General features: G+C 38.8%; 2 protein-coding genes across 7 annotated transcripts; one reads left to right on the forward strand and one right to left on the reverse strand.

The window, feature by feature from the left end:
* Positions 1 to 4865: 4865 nt before the first annotated feature.
* Positions 4866 to 9333, forward strand: LOC105834143 (histone deacetylase complex subunit SAP30 homolog). Its single transcript, XM_012676410.3, has 3 exons — positions 4866 to 5916; positions 7156 to 7383; positions 8750 to 9333. The coding sequence occupies exons 1-3, from the start codon at positions 5746 to 5748 to the stop codon at positions 8879 to 8881; spliced, it is 531 nt and encodes a 176-aa protein (XP_012531864.1). The 5' UTR covers positions 4866 to 5745; the 3' UTR covers positions 8882 to 9333.
* Positions 9334 to 9343: 10 nt separating this feature from the next.
* Positions 9344 to 14063, reverse strand: LOC105834138. 6 transcript variants are annotated; one of them, XM_012676402.3, is made up of 6 exons: positions 13941 to 14063; positions 12443 to 12596; positions 12256 to 12380; positions 11626 to 11777; positions 11259 to 11433; positions 9344 to 11138 (listed from the first exon to the last, which is right to left on the reverse strand). In XM_012676402.3, exons 2-6 carry the CDS (start codon positions 12540 to 12542, stop codon positions 11076 to 11078), a joined length of 615 nt encoding a protein of 204 aa, XP_012531856.1. In that variant the 5' UTR covers positions 12543 to 12596; positions 13941 to 14063; the 3' UTR covers positions 9344 to 11075. The 6 variants fall into 6 exon arrangements, with proteins under 6 accessions (XP_012531856.1, XP_012531855.1, XP_012531851.1 ...); XM_012676401.3 differs by having other exon boundaries at positions 13917 to 14047; XM_012676397.3 differs by having other exon boundaries at positions 13742 to 14024.
* Positions 14064 to 15771: the final 1708 nt, after the last annotated feature.

Raw genomic sequence — 15771 nt, forward strand, 5'->3', positions numbered from 1 at the left:
ATAAACACTAAAATTTCCGCTATTCTTTCGTTGCCTCATATTCTTCAACGCTGTTCAGGGCAGAAAAACAATTCAGCGAAATCTGAACTTCAGTGAGTATCTTAATTCAGCGATTGCTTAATCGCACGTTGCACGCAAATAAAGCTTTTACAAAGCAAAGTTGCATCTGCGATTAATTAATCGAGGAATTAAAAAAAGACTCGCCTATTGTTTCAGAATTACACGTTGTTGCACTGTTTTACTTTCTGAACATCGCACGTTCATCCGGGTATCCATCGATCGCGCGTTTTTCGTGCAAAGCCTACTCTTTTTAGCTGCACCACGTTGCACTTTTTGCACTTAAAGTAAAAAAAAAGAATATACATAGGAATTTACAAAACTACTAATTATCGATCCTGCCTGCAATTCGCGTCCTAACGATTCGAATTGTAAAGTTGAAAATTCACGATTGTCATACGTCTTTGCACTTTAATCGTCGATAAAATGCTATCGTCCTTTGTTCTACAAGTCATTCACATTCGAGCACGTTAAATTAACCAATTGAACATCCAAAATGACTCGAAATCGCTCCAACAGTGTCTTTTCAACATGATCGCGAACGAGAACATAACTGAACTATACAGGCCCGTAATCTAACACGTAATCGAACGTCAAGAAAAAGAGAGGGGGAGGGGAGCAAAACTAACAGAAAAGTACAGGGAGTGCAGCTAAAAAGAGGAAGAAAATAAAGAGACGGACATCGGATGGTGCGTTGTGCGGCAACGGGAAGTTATCTACCTCGGAGCCACGAGAAGCCGTGTCGAACGACGACTAGCGGACCGAATAAAAACGTCAAGAGACGACATGCTCGCTTTTGGCGTCTTCGTCGCCGATGCCGCTGCCACGCACTTAAAGCTGCGTCCAAACTCGTAATCTCACTGCGCCGAATAAAGAGGTGAACGTTTAAATAAATACGATATATTGTAAACCTTTGTTCCCCCACCCCCTCCTTCCCCTTTTCGTATTTCAACGGAACGTCAATATGGCACGACGACGAATTACAACTATGCTGGTCGCGATGTATCGTCGCTCACAACGATGACACGACGACGACGACAACGATGCGCAGTGTAACGAGTCTGGACGCACCTTTACGCTACGCCGCGCTTTGCGCGCGCGAGATGCACCGTCGGTAGGAGAAACGCCTACGTGTAAACACTTTTCTCTCTCTGTCTTTCTCTCATTCCATCTCTCTCTCTTTCTCTCTCTATCTCTCTCTCTTTCTGTTATTCTATCTTGTCCTCCCGCCAACTCCACGGTCGTTCGCTCGCGAGCATCACGATCTATTTCGCTGGCAATAACGAGCTCATACGCTGAGAAAAATACTTCGAGCACGGGAGGGAGGGAGGGAGGGAGGGAGAGAGAACGAGAGAGAGAGAGAGAGAGAGAGAGAAAGAAACAGAGACGTCGATCTTCTCCGAGGTCTCAAGCTACGTCGCCCGCTTGCTCGCTTGGCTAATTCTTGACAGGTTTCGAGAGATTTTTTCGAAGCGGGAAAAGTACTGTCGGCGCGCACCCCGATATACCACGCCATGCGTGGTGGGAACGATGACAGAGAATGCGATTGATTTTTCAAGCACGGCCACATCATCTCCTTATCGGAGAGATCCTCTCGAGCAGCGACGAGCAGAGCGAAAACCCGAACAACGCAAAACCCGCGAGCTGTGCACGCGCGCGTAAACGCCTTGACGTCAACACGTCGTTGACGCGGCGGAGCGGGCGAGCAAGCGAGCGAGCGAGCGAGCGAGCGCGCGGTAGCGGCGGTCGCGGCCGCGACAGCGAGCGTCTCCACGAGCCGATCCGCGTCGCCGAGGCTCGCCGTACGTCGTCCGTTCGTCCCTACGTCGCACGATATCGCGATAACGCGCGACGAGACGGCACAACGGCGAGGCGTACGCGCGCGACGCGTCCGTCCGGGCAGCCATTTGCTGCCGTGTGCTGACGGTAGTACGGAAATAAAAGGTATACGTACGAGGAACGCAGCACGGTAGCGGGTTACGGCCAGCGGACACGCTCGCGCTGGGCGGGTCCAACGGTGCGTACGTACACGCGGTGCGTTCGCGCGGCCTCCCGTGGATCTGTCAACGCGCCTCGCGAAAAATATTTGGATTTTTCTTACCTGGAACGAGATCCGCTACGGCTAAAAGGATTCTTCAGCTTCGAATATCGCGACCCCACGCCACTCGTGCGGCATACGGCCAGCGTACGGGGAAAATCTCCCATTACCATTGGCTTATTTCAGATAAGCCGCAAAAAGTAAGCCAATCAGCGCCGACCTTTTATGTTTTGGTGCGTTTCTTTTTGCCCCCCACCAAATAAAATGTCGGCCGGTCGAAAGGGCGGGAAAATGCGTGCGTGCAAAGCCGATCGTTCGACGACGAACGCGGCCACCCAGATTGCCGCCGCGATCATCCCGTCGAAATACGGCCGATCGAACGGCCGATACCGCGTGCCGTCGTTCATTTCACTCGACGATAGATCGTCACGGTCATCTACGCGAGTTCGTTGAGGTTAGGCATCGTTTCTATCGTAGATGGCGCCAGTCGACGACGGAACATCGATGCGGCACGGAACGGCAGTTACAATGCAGTATCGCCAACATCGCATAGAAAAATCAAGGAGGAAAACTTGGCGCTGCTCTCCGCTCTTTCGCACTTGTAGTCTAGGAGAAAAAAAATACCTATATCTTGTAGCGGAATTATCGTTCCCCATTGGCTACGAAATAAAATTTGTAAACGAGTACATTTATGGACATAATAGGAAATATTCTTATGAAAGATTAAAGGTCGTTCTCATTAACTTTGATTGTAACTCATAACGCTTTCCGGTTGACGGACGTACTTTGTATTACACGAAACACCAGTTTATTCGGCTGTGATCAATAAATTAGTTTTATATAATACAAGTATGCAGCACTCCAAAAAACACCCATGATCGATCGAGTTTAAATCGGGAAAATAAGTGGAACTCTATTACCTACGTTTCTGTTTAGTTAAGTTAACAAATTTTTTTTATTTTAACAAAATTTTTAACACATAACTGTGGTTAATCGTAACGTAGTCAAACGGAATAATCTTATGGCTCCTGTACACTGCACGCGAAAACGCTTGCCGCGCGGCGGAAATTGATGCGACAACCAACCAAATCTTTTGCCGCGCGGAAAAAGTTAGATTTGATCCAACTTTGATTGGCTACCGCGTCGCATCTTGCAGCGTGGCAAGCGTTTCCGCGTGCAGAAGCCATTATATTATTTGAATACATTTTTTGACTAAAAACACATAAGGGTGCTGTCCCATGGCCTCGGAAAACGGAATCGGAACGAGCAGATCACCAATCACGGGACCGTTTTGACGGAATTAGTAAAAGGGTTCTATCAGAACGAGCCCGTGATTGGTGATCCGCTCGTTCCGATTCCGTTTTCCGAGGCCATGGGACAGCACCCTAACAAGTTAGAGTGAAAGAGCTTAATAAATTCAGTCTTTGTTTTTGATTAGAATGCGCAAGTGCGGATGCGACATAATATAGGGGTGAGATTCGCTATAAACGCTTCAAAATATTCTTTTTGATTGGCTAATTCATACAATTCTTTGTTCTGATTGGTCAATTAAAAGCTCTGAAGCAAGTGGATCGCACCTTAAAGCCGAAATCAGATCGACTGTTTCTTTGGCGCTCTCAGCGCTGTGAGCATTATTTTTATCTTTGTTGTTCATCAAATATTATGCAAGGTCTACAATGTCAGTAGGAGTAATGGAGTAGGAGTAAGAAGTAAGAAATATGAAATGAGATTTTTGTTTACTCCCGGTTTTTAATTGGTTAATTGTTACTCTTACTCCTTACTCCATTACTTCTGTTGACATTGTAGTCCTTGTATTAAATAAAGACGCTGTAAGTGCTAAAAGAATCGCAGCCTGTAAAAGCCAATGTGGACTACGATTTTGGACCAATCACAATACAGCGCCGACTGACTGGATCGGTCAACTAACATTTAGATTGGAGCGATTGGAGTTTAAATGCGAATCAGCATCAGCAATTGAATCAGCTTTCAGTCGGTAGTCTGATACGGCCCCAAGGACCATTCTACAATTGCGTAAACGTTATTGTAAAAGTAAAGTTGTAAGAAACTAATCAATCACAAATGATTTTTTTTTTTTTGCAATCGAAGAATGATCAACCGTGATTAGTTAATTCTTCATATTTACGACTACGTTTAAGCAATTGTAGAATAGCCTTAAGGTCGACGTAAAAACACAATTGAGACCTATGGTTTATTCGCGTCGCCATGGCCCAACATGCTCCAACGCACTCTAATAGGTTGGCGTTATTGGAATCAACGTATTGGAGTGCGTTGAGGTCCCCTAGGGTCTGTTCGCGTCACATGCCCCGACATGCTCCTATTCACCTCAACGCACTCCAATACGTTGATTCCGATGACGCCAACCTATTAGAGTGCGTTAAAGTGAGTAGGAGCATGTCGGGGCATGGCGACGCAAACGAACCAAATGTTAGTAGAGCGAGGAATATTTGAAGCATGCGCAGTAACCTATACCCTACCTCACGTGCTTTATCTAGCATATATATTTTTTTTCGAAATACTAATTCAATAATATAATAGTAGCAATAATAATAATAATTATTATTATTATACATAGATAACAATAAAAATAAATATGTATGAACTCCAATTAAATGCGTCTTGAGATGTATTTAAATACAAGCCGGGAAATATTTCTTATACATATATGAATTGAATCAGAAGAAGACTCGCACTACTGCGCATGCTTCCCAATCATTATCCCTCCCAATCGACGAATAGTGCACGGAGAGTGGGGGTAGTCTCAAACGCAGGTATCAGATACCCAGGCACTCTCTGTTGAACAGAGCTCGGGTTTCGATTGTCAGTTGGCGGCTTGTCATTACGTCGTCATAGACGAAAGTTTCGTCGGCGTCGTGTGGTGTTGTTTGAAGTGAAAACGGTGAACCTCTACTCAACGGCGAAGTTCTTGGTCCTGGTGAGAGCTGCGCGGTCTCAATCTCGCGCGAAGTATCCTTTCTGATACAGAAGAGGCTGAAAAAAACGGAGCTATCGCCGGTGAATCATCTGGTGGAGCATCGCAGCAGCCGCAAGAACCCCTCACGTTCACGAAACTCCGACGGAGACGCTAGCGTGTTCCGGGCGTCGGTTCGCCGCGCACGGACACGTTGGCGCTCGTTTGGCGTCCTTTCGGTGACCGTCGCGATCGCCGACCCGGCGTAACGCGTCTCAACGCGGCCCAACGCGCCTCGCGGCACGGCGGTGGCGTGGCTTGGGTTTGGCTGCTCCGACCGGATTACCGCGGATACACGAGGTTATTTTCTGCTACGTACATTCGCCGACCCGACCAAACGAGCGGTCGAATTCGCACGAGGGAAAGAAGTAGGAGGACTCGCCGCGGCTCGACGAGTTCTCCTCCTAAGTTTCGCGGGCCGGAAGAGAATGCGACGTTCCTCAGCGTGCCGTTGCTACCATCATTATCGTCACCATCATCGCCGTAGTCCTCGTCGTAGTGCGATCGTCGACTGCTCCACCGAGGCAATTGAAGACTTTTGACACGAGTGCACCGATCGTGCGAATCATCTTCGCCGTAATCGTCGTCGTCGTCATAGACGACGACACTAAAGACACAGTTGAACGATCAAGTGGAGGACTGTTTCCAAACTACAGCTGGAATGAACGGCTTCAGCACCGGCGAGGAGGACTCGCGGGGCGCGGCGGACCAGATCTGCTGCCTCGTCGACGAGGGCGAGCGATGCTCCCGCCCGGCCGGTAACGCGTCCTACAGCAAGCGTATCCAGAAAACGGTCACGCAGCGACGATTGAAGCTCAATCTGGATCACATGGTACGTAATCTTTGGCGCGTTGTTGCGAGCACCGCGAGGTCAATTTCTGAGATCGCTGTTATGACTGCGAAGGGGAAAGAGAACCAAGAGCAAGGGCCAATCGTATTAAAATGTTTGTGAGCGCTATAGTTCTTTGATTGGTTCTTGCCCTTGGTTTTTCATCCCCTCCACAGTAGCTGTATGGCAACGATTCGAAATGGCTCGGCTGCACGAGTACTTTTTCTCTCTCTCACTCTCTCTCTCTCTCTCTCTCTCTCTCTCTCTCTCTCTCTCTTTTGCTCTTTCTGTATTTTACGCTTTTTGAATGCTAAACCTTACGGACATGTTGATTGACTGCAAGGTAGACACGTTCTTCCTCCTTGAGTTTATAAACTTCTACACCCCCGACATTGTCAGATGTTTCTTCATTTGTTCAGTCGTACAGAAGGCATCAATGTCTTGTTATAAGAAATATAAGCTGCATTCGGGGCCTTTTTAAAAAATCTTATTTTTTATCTTTAAAATATTTAGAAAGAAGTTATCTTTACTTTTGTGAAAAATTAGGAAAAATTTTTTCATGGAGTTGCGAAGAGGAGAACATGTGAATAGTAGGAGAAACAGAAATTTGAGCTACAGTTCGTGGATCAGACCAGAATAAAGAGAGCGATTGGTTGGATCTTTGAATCGATAGATCTTTACAAAATTCAAAATTCTTTTGTGCACTCAAAGAACAATATTTTTTAATTTTTAAGAAATTTTTCAATGTTTATTTCTGTACATACTTTGATGATGTAAAAGAATTTGGAATTCTTTAAAGCCAGTGCAAAAGTATTTTCTAATAAAAAAACATCGATAATTTTCTTCAACATGCCACTGTTAGACGTTGCTTTATTTATGCTGCAAATTTTCACGAGTTTCGCATAATAAATGGAATAGAAGATTGAGAATTCGAAGAAACTAAAATTCTTCGATGATATTCTTCCATTGGCTATTTGCGAAAGTGATCCAAATATTCTAAAGAATCCTGCTCCCTTTTCTATTTATCATTTGCAGACACTTATGCACAACGAATTGACGAGTTTAACGAAATATATTTTAACGGTGCTATTCTGTGAACTCTTGACAATAATTCAGTATCGAATAAGGCTACAGGCGACAGCCTGTAATTCCGATGCAAGCGCATCGATGCGACGGATATCGTACGCATCCGCGCGTGACTATTATTGCTGCTCCGTTACATCCTCTCTTTTATGTGTACAGGCACGGCATATATACATCTGCGATTATCACAAGCAAGTGATCCAGTGTGCGAGAACGAAGCAGCAGCAGCAGCGGAGGCGCAAGGACTCCGAAGAAGACTCGGGCGAAACTGACAACGACATCCCGGAGGTCGACCTCTTCCAACTGCAAGTCGGCACTCTAAGGAGATACAAGAGGCATTACAAGGTTTCCACTCGACCTGGTCTTAACAAGGCTCAGTTAGCGGACGTGAGTATTATTTATTATTAATATACTTGTAAATGGTAATTTTTATAATATTTATAGTAATAGTTTAATGTAATAGTTTAAAATAATCTACCTTATAAATGTCTTAAGGTATTTTTAAAGAAGAGTTACAATTAAATTTTAATATTACAAAAATAACACGTGTATAAATACACGAAAACTTGTTATTTTTAATCTTAAATGTTTTTTATAATATTAAAATTTAATTAGAGTAATAGGATTATATTCGGTACTGGGACATGTTCGGTCACTGAAACATTTACCTTACCATCGCGTACATTTTTGTACTATTGTTTAATTTGTATAAATATACGTATATGTGTAAGAATTAATGTATATATACATACATATAAATAATAAATATTTTACATATAGTCATAATTATTACGTACTATGTACATTCATATTAAATATATAAATTTAATTATTTATAAAGACAAAAATATGTGAAATATATTTAAGATATTATGAGATATAGAAAAACACAAAATAAGTATACAGTTTCTCAATTTTCCTCAATAAACACACACGTTAAGAGTCGTTAATATAAGTTATGATAAATATATTGTAGCATAATGGCTAATATATGTGTATATGTATGAGTGTCCCAAGGAAACAATTCAGAATAGAATTCGGCCTTTTTTTATTTTGAATATACCATAGCACTTCGAAGGCAAGGGAAACTCATTGAGGGGGAATTCCTTTTTTAGCTTTGCCTCCTTCAATGGACTAACAAAACGACTAGGCTTAGACTAGGCGGGAGCACAAACTTTTATATAACGCATAAGAAAATTAACCAATCAGAGGTCTTTCTTTCTATCCTGGGAAAGAAAGTAGACAGTTCTGACTGATTAACTCTCTTATGGGTTGTACAAAAGTTTGTGCTTCCGCCCTTACTCGCCAATCGCCGAGCGGTTCGTTATGATTGATCCTTACTTGAGGGTTTAATCAATCATACTTAGATACGCATAGATTTATTATCTATTCTCTTCAGTGAAATTTTTTGCGGCTGATCTTTTTCTTTTCTCGTTGGAGAGAAAAAGAAAAAAGATAAAGTTTCTAGAAAATCTCTATTTTGGACTTGCTAGCTTGAACTTAATTGTCTAATCTCTCTTTCTGCATTAACTTTGTCTAACTTAAGCCTAATTTATAATTTACTCATAAATTACAATATTCGATAAGTGACACTCGAATTTTTAGTAAAAAATTGAAACGAATAATTGCCATGTCATTTTGACTATGTACAATTTATTTCTATTTTCTTAATAATTTTGAAATTACTAACGAGTAAAAAACAGTTGTTTTACATTTTAGAAAATTATATATGTGTGTCATGTTCTTATTGCAGACCCTCATGAAGCATTTCAAGACCATCCCCGTCGTGGAGAAGGAAGCTCTAAGTTTTTTCATATATACAGTTAAGACAAATGCGAATAAGTTAGATCAAAAGAATGGTTTAAGCAGCAGTGACACGACGTAACGCTGTGTTGCAAAAATTATCATGTTATTGTAATATTTCATCATTAATTATGTGATAATTAAGTGATTTAATATCAATTTTACTTGTTAATTATCTATTTTATCTATTTTATAAGAAATGTGCATTATAAAAAGTATATATATGACAAAATAGATGTGTATATATATATATAATATATAAATATATACAAAATGCATACATGTATATATGTTTTTTACACACAACATATACATATGTATGTCAGTATCAAACTCATTCGTTGTTATTTTATTTTCTTTTTCATTGCACTTCTCGCTTCAATGTAGCTGGTGGCGCGATGTAAAAAATGTACAAAATACATGCTCACGATTGCGTTTTAGAAATTGTGGGCGATAATATATTTTGGAAAAAAACTGCCGGGAAAAAATACAAGTGCGCAATTATAACGACAGAAATAAACAACTTCTGAGAAACTACAATGCATTTTTATCTATTTTACCTTTATTGAAAAAAAGGAAATACATAGAATATACGTTTCGTCGTATTTCGGGATCTTGATACAATTCCCTGATATATTCATATAGATCTATGCTTAAAGTATGCATATGTGTAGCGTCCGATAAGACATGTATAAAGAATTCGGTTTTATTGTATTTTTTATTTTCAATATGATTGTTAGCAGTGCAATCATTATTATCAATTATTCTCTTCAATCAATTTATTGAATCTATTGACTTTTATCTGTCCGTAAAGATGGAATAAAATTTGCATATATATGAATTTAACTCATAAAAAAACATTCAGTGGGTGAAGAAAGGTATGGATTCTTTTCAAATTTTCCAGAAAAAACATCAGTGCATGACGCTTTTTATTCGAGACCTTTTTTGTAAAAGCAAATGTGTACTCAACCAAATCTTGACACGAGTATAATAAATGTAACTAAAGGAAGAGTTTTATGAAAAATAAAAAGTCAACAAAATATTTGTTGACTAATACTTTAATAGTAGTGAAATAAAAGCGTTTTGTCATCTATTACATTTCGATTTGACAGTTTTCTGAATTGTTAAAATTTTTAGTTTCTCACGAAAAATTTTCTTTTTATATTTTATTAGAAATCATATTGGAAACAGGTTTTTAATCTATTATATATTTTTAAAATGTTTAATTCCGTATCATTGTAATTGTTCTAATGGTAAGTATATTAGAAATGTTAGCTATTGTTTTATAATCGTCCTTTAGTTTCTTCCAAGATGTTTAGTGTTGTGTTCTGATAATAATAAATATCGTTCCAAATAAATGATAATCACTTTTATATCACTTTTTCTTACCCACTGCATCATGAAATATTATTTCCGTTAACAAAATCAATTATTACGAGGTAGCGAAATTATCTTTCACATTCTTCTGTGATAAAATTGCCACATGTTACATACAGGTATTTGTCTCTATCTTAATATAGTATTATCTTGCATTCCTTATTATTCTGGTTGATTAATCTCTCATTCGCACCATCACTTCTTACATCTCGACAAAGCGATCTACTATAATTCTACATTGCAATATAGGTGCATAGTGCAACATGTACGTTTTTATTATTTGGGAACGTTACCATTGTCATTATCGTTGCTTAATATTAATGCAATGTAATAGCATAGCAGTTATCATTTGTTGAACTATTATATATTCTTACTATATTCTTAAAATATATATATAATAAAATCTTGACTATTCGAACGCCTGATCGACCGAATGCTAGATTACATGAGTAATATAAAGAACGCTCGAATAATCAAATGCGTTTGATGAAATGGATTTGAAATAGATAATCAAGGTTCTATTGTGCCTATTACATATAATCATATGTAAAATATATAATTATATATAACACATATAATTACATATGAAAGAAGCACAAGTTGGTTATGTATATAATAGTGTCTGCGTAAGATATAGAAATTCATTATAAAATGGAACTCGCTCTTTTTTGAATTTAGCTTTTCCTCACCTAAGTATATAACCGAATATTTTCGTAAGAATTTCTTTTTTCCGGACAATATCAACAGTATACATAATATATACAACGATAATTCTAGGTTAGTAGTAAAACTCGCTTGTTTGTTGCAATTCTGAAACTCGTTTGTCTGCTGAAGTATTCGAATACTCGAATTAGAATAAAGTTGTCATTCTTATTCGTCCCGTGGATCCGTATTACAATTTATACAGTTCCAACTTCTTCCGGGTCATAATTTTTAACTCTCTTGTTGTATGCGATGATTTCCTGTACATTAAAAATAGTTTATATTAAATTTGCGAATGTCATACGTAAAAGTTATCTACACATTAATCCACAAAATAATATACTAAAATTATTCAAAATATTTTGGTGCAAACAACATACTCTTTCATATCGAGCTCTATCTTCCTCCGCGATAGCCATATACTTGGATTTCGTCTGCAAATCCGTGCTCATCCACAATTTTCCTAATTCCTTCGCAATGTCACCTACTCCCATCTCAGGGTGCAATTCTCTCATCTTGCCACGTAGTTCTTGGCAGAAGTAAAAAAATGCAGATCTATAATAACAATACAAAGAAGCTATAAATATTGTAAGTGCTTCAACACTTTAAATGAACATTTTTTGCATCATGCCAAGTGTTTACAAAAATATACTGAAATTACAGTAAGATAGCTAAAATGAATACTATTAATACTACATCTCTTTGTGAAGTACAAGGTATACTATCAAATGTTACAACTTAACATACAGCGCTCGTTTCGGTGCATCTTTGTCCCTGTATCTCTTCGTTCCTCTACGTGTCGGCCTCTCTGTTGGCTCTTCGTGACCGGTGTAATGTCTATCATAGTAATACATTTTCTTATTGTTGCAATGTGCATTTCCGTCTTCAAGATGCACGATCTGTAAAATGAATTGTATTATAATTGTAACTATCATGAAGATGTAACATATTCCAATATTTTAAACCCAAAAAACTGATTAATATACAATTTTCATTTGCATCAATTAAATGTGGTTTAATGTAAATGTGATTTAATGTAAATAATTTCTCTTTGCAATATAAGAAAAAAAAAGAGATAAATTGTTATTTGAATTAAAGCTGTGTTTAATTGTATCAAATATAATAGAGCAAGACTTCTATACAATTTAAGTTTTGTATTAATGATTGCATTCAACAAAATAACCAGTCTGGCAACTGTTGAAAGATTCTTTGATAGTATAATTTTATAAATCTACAATTAATTCATACGTTTAATCAAGAATTATGGACAAGACTCAGTCATCTTAAAAGATCTTACAACAGTTGCAAAGCTACTTTTTCTGCTGAACACAGTTAGATTATAAAACTTGGAAATATTGTTAATACTGATTGTCGCACCTCATTCTTCACTGGCACTGCATTGATAATATAATTTTTAGGGCCGCTACTATTAGACCACTTTGTTTGATTAGTGGAAACGTTAGACACATTGTTGGGCTTCATTACACCTTCTCCACCACATTCTGCAAAGAACACATTCTGGAATGAATCCATGCAACATTTTTTTTTTTTTTCGATTATATACCTGGTGCCATATTAGTCTGGCCGACAATCATAGTTCCAGAGTTCAAGGAATTGTCACCGGTTTTCGTAAGATATACGTTCTTCCTGTCTGACGATTCCATGACGGTTGTAGTCTCAAGTAAAATTCAAGGACTGTGACACAACTTACTGATTACCTGTCAGCAACAGTATTGAATTACTCTTTAAAAATTAATTTGAAGCAGGAATCAACAAAGAATTGGAAATTAAAAAAGATTAAGACAAATTTTTTTTTCTCCACTATTTTAAACTTCATTAATATATATTTCAAGTTATTTATCTATTACTAATTTATTATTTTTAACTGCTCGAAACGACATTTCAGTTATTAATTATATAAAAAGTATAAAACTGTCAAAGGCTTTTTCGTGTAGAAAAAAAAATCAATGGATTTGTCAAGGCTGATTCCTCTCAGCCGCGATCTTTCTCGCAGTTTTCTGATCCGACCTGCGGGAGGTGCAGCCGAGAGAAACAGGATTGTCGCCAGGTCCCGTCTCTCCCCCAGGAACACGCAGGGACGGCGAGAATCTCAAACCTCCGATTATACGGGGGACACGAGAGGATTTCTTTCAGGCAGCGGACACCCGATCGACTCCACTTTGCCAAATCCTCGTGATTTCGTAGCGCGCGACTGTCAGCTCGCTGATCTCTCTCTGCCCATTTTTTTTTTCCGAACTTTTACTCCGCGAAGTCGTTCGGCGGCCTTTCTTCGGCGTCCGCCGAGAAGTTCGCAAGACGTCGAAGTACACTCGGCGTCTCGGCGTTGGCTCGTCGCACGAGAATCACACTTACCAGGCGCGTCCCGAACGCAACAACGAGAGCGGAAGCGGGCAGCGAGTTCGCGATCGCGAAAGAAACGAGCAGATCGGCGGTCAGTAGTGGTGGCGGTGGTGAAGGAAGGGGGGGGGGTGAGCGAGAGGCGGCAGCTATCGGACTCGATTTCACGGATCAACCGAAGGCTATCGCACCTCGGGACGGTGGAGCATCGTATCTCCTGGAACGGCGATGACGGCGATCACGATGATCACGACGATCGTATTTGCGAGAGTGAAACGCGTCGCAAAAAGGAGTTCGAGGAGAAAGGGTGGGAGAGGGAGGGGCGGAGCGAGAGAGAGAAAGAGAGAGAGAAAGGAAAAAAAACAGCCGGGACTCGACCGAACGAATCGGATATGGCAGTCGCCGTGGCGTATATCGTAATATTACGTGCGCAACGTCCGCACAATGGCAGGTGACACGCGAGAAAAGATTCGCGTCGATTTTTCTTTTTTTTTTTTCCCTTTACCTAGAAGCGCCCGCTCATACGAGCGGCTGTCGCATCTTTGTCGCGATACCACGATACGACCTGCTTCCTTCCTTCCTTCCCAAGGAAGAGGGAGAGGGAGGCGACAGAGTCTCCGCGAGAGAAAGAGAGATGTGCCTATGTCGCGCGTCCCTACGTACGCCCGACCGTCACCTACGTGAACAACCGACGCGTTGTGTACCGTGGAACTGATGTATCGCGATATATCTGCGGTCCGCCACGGGTGTGCGACTATGCGCGATATAGCGGTGCGACTCGCCGAGAGAGCTTTTCCGAGGCGACTTCCGACGATGGCACCACCTGTGATGCGATTTCAAGCCCGGGCACGCTCACGCACACATCGCACTCCCCCTATCCGTGAGGCACGCGCGCTCGGCTGCGATCGGCGTGAGCCGTCGCGCACTCGGCTACGTTCGCGGCTGAGTTCGTCCCTTTCTCCTCTGCCTCTTCCCCCATCTAACGTTTTCTGACTTCGAGCTCCGAGGCGATCGCCGGCGTCTAATGCTTTTTCAGAATATGTTTATCGCGCGGGCGCCGCCGGCTCTCGTGATTATTATGATCGGCGCATAATTGTAAAAATAAATATGTACAATTTAATCAATATTTCCTTGTTATTTCATGTAAATTGAATTTATAAATAAAATGTTATTAAATATATCTTATGGTTAATTAAATTAATTATTTAATTATTTAATTAAGTAACGTGCGAAGATTTAAAAAACCTTTTTCTTCGGTAATTTTACAAACTTCGATAACTTCACAAAATTAATATTGGATAAGTTAATATATTTTTTTAACTAAATCAAGTTAAAGCTAATAGCATATAAAATTAATTTTCTTAAATTAAAAGTTGCGAAATAAACGAAAAACTGACTTAGTTGAAAGTTAAGTTAAATCAACTCAAGTTAAATTTAAACTTAATTTTGCAAAACGTTATTTATATTTATTTTAAATTAGAAAGTCATAGTTTGTTTAAACTAGATTATCAAAACGATTATAATTAGATTAGATCATAAAATATATTCAACAGTCAATATTACAAAGTAAGCGAAAAAAAGAATCAATTAACACCGTGAAAAATAAGTAACAATAAGCAATAGGACATAACAAACAATAAGCAATAGGAAATTCATTCTTTGCCAGAGACGTGGATAGAATCGAGGCTTATAAATATCAATTTTATTTCTAAAAGTAGTAGCTCTTAAATTTTTTAAAATAAGACAAAATATGTATGAAATAAATGTGTACAAAAAAGCTGTGTTGTGTTTCTATAGACATTTTTTATATAAACACATAACTAAATGTGACAGAGACCCATTTCTGATATCACTAAAATAAAGCAAGTAATAAGTAAAGAAAAGACTTTTGCTCGAACAATTCGAATATGATAAAAAACTTGACAATCGCGCATGCATTAATAATTATAATTTTTATAATTTCTAGTTTGCTTTTTTGTGCGACGCTTAATAATAATAAAATACGTTTTAAATCATGTTCCTTTAGTTTTTTGTCAATGTCCTTTTTCTTATAAAATGTAGAAAATTGTTAAATAGTTATATTTTATAAATATTTTACTAAATAGTAAAAGTTAATAATAAAGTTAAAAAGCTAATGACTTTTAACTTTATTAATTGTAAATTTTAATTTTTAATTTTAACTAAATATTTTTGAAATACATAAACTTGTTAATTTTTTCCCAAGTTTTAAAAATTTATTTATGTAAAAGAAAAAATTATGAGAGAAAAAATACTTTAACTTAATTCAGTTAAAAAAATATATTAACTTACCTAATATTAATTTTGTGAACCCAGGAAAAAATGTTTCATATAAAAACATATAAATATATATAAAATATGTCCATATATATTTATATTAGCTTCCTTTCTTTTGTAAAATTTCTGTTTGATATAAAAAAATAATAGTCATACTGAAAAGATAGAAACTAATTAAAAAATAATTTTCGCATTGCTTCTTCTAAGAAAGTTAAGTATAAAAAATTTCCGAAATATATA

This window comes from Monomorium pharaonis, chromosome 11 (genome assembly GCF_013373865.1).
Source record: "Monomorium pharaonis isolate MP-MQ-018 chromosome 11, ASM1337386v2, whole genome shotgun sequence".
Lineage (NCBI taxonomy): Eukaryota > Metazoa > Arthropoda > Insecta > Hymenoptera > Formicidae > Monomorium > Monomorium pharaonis.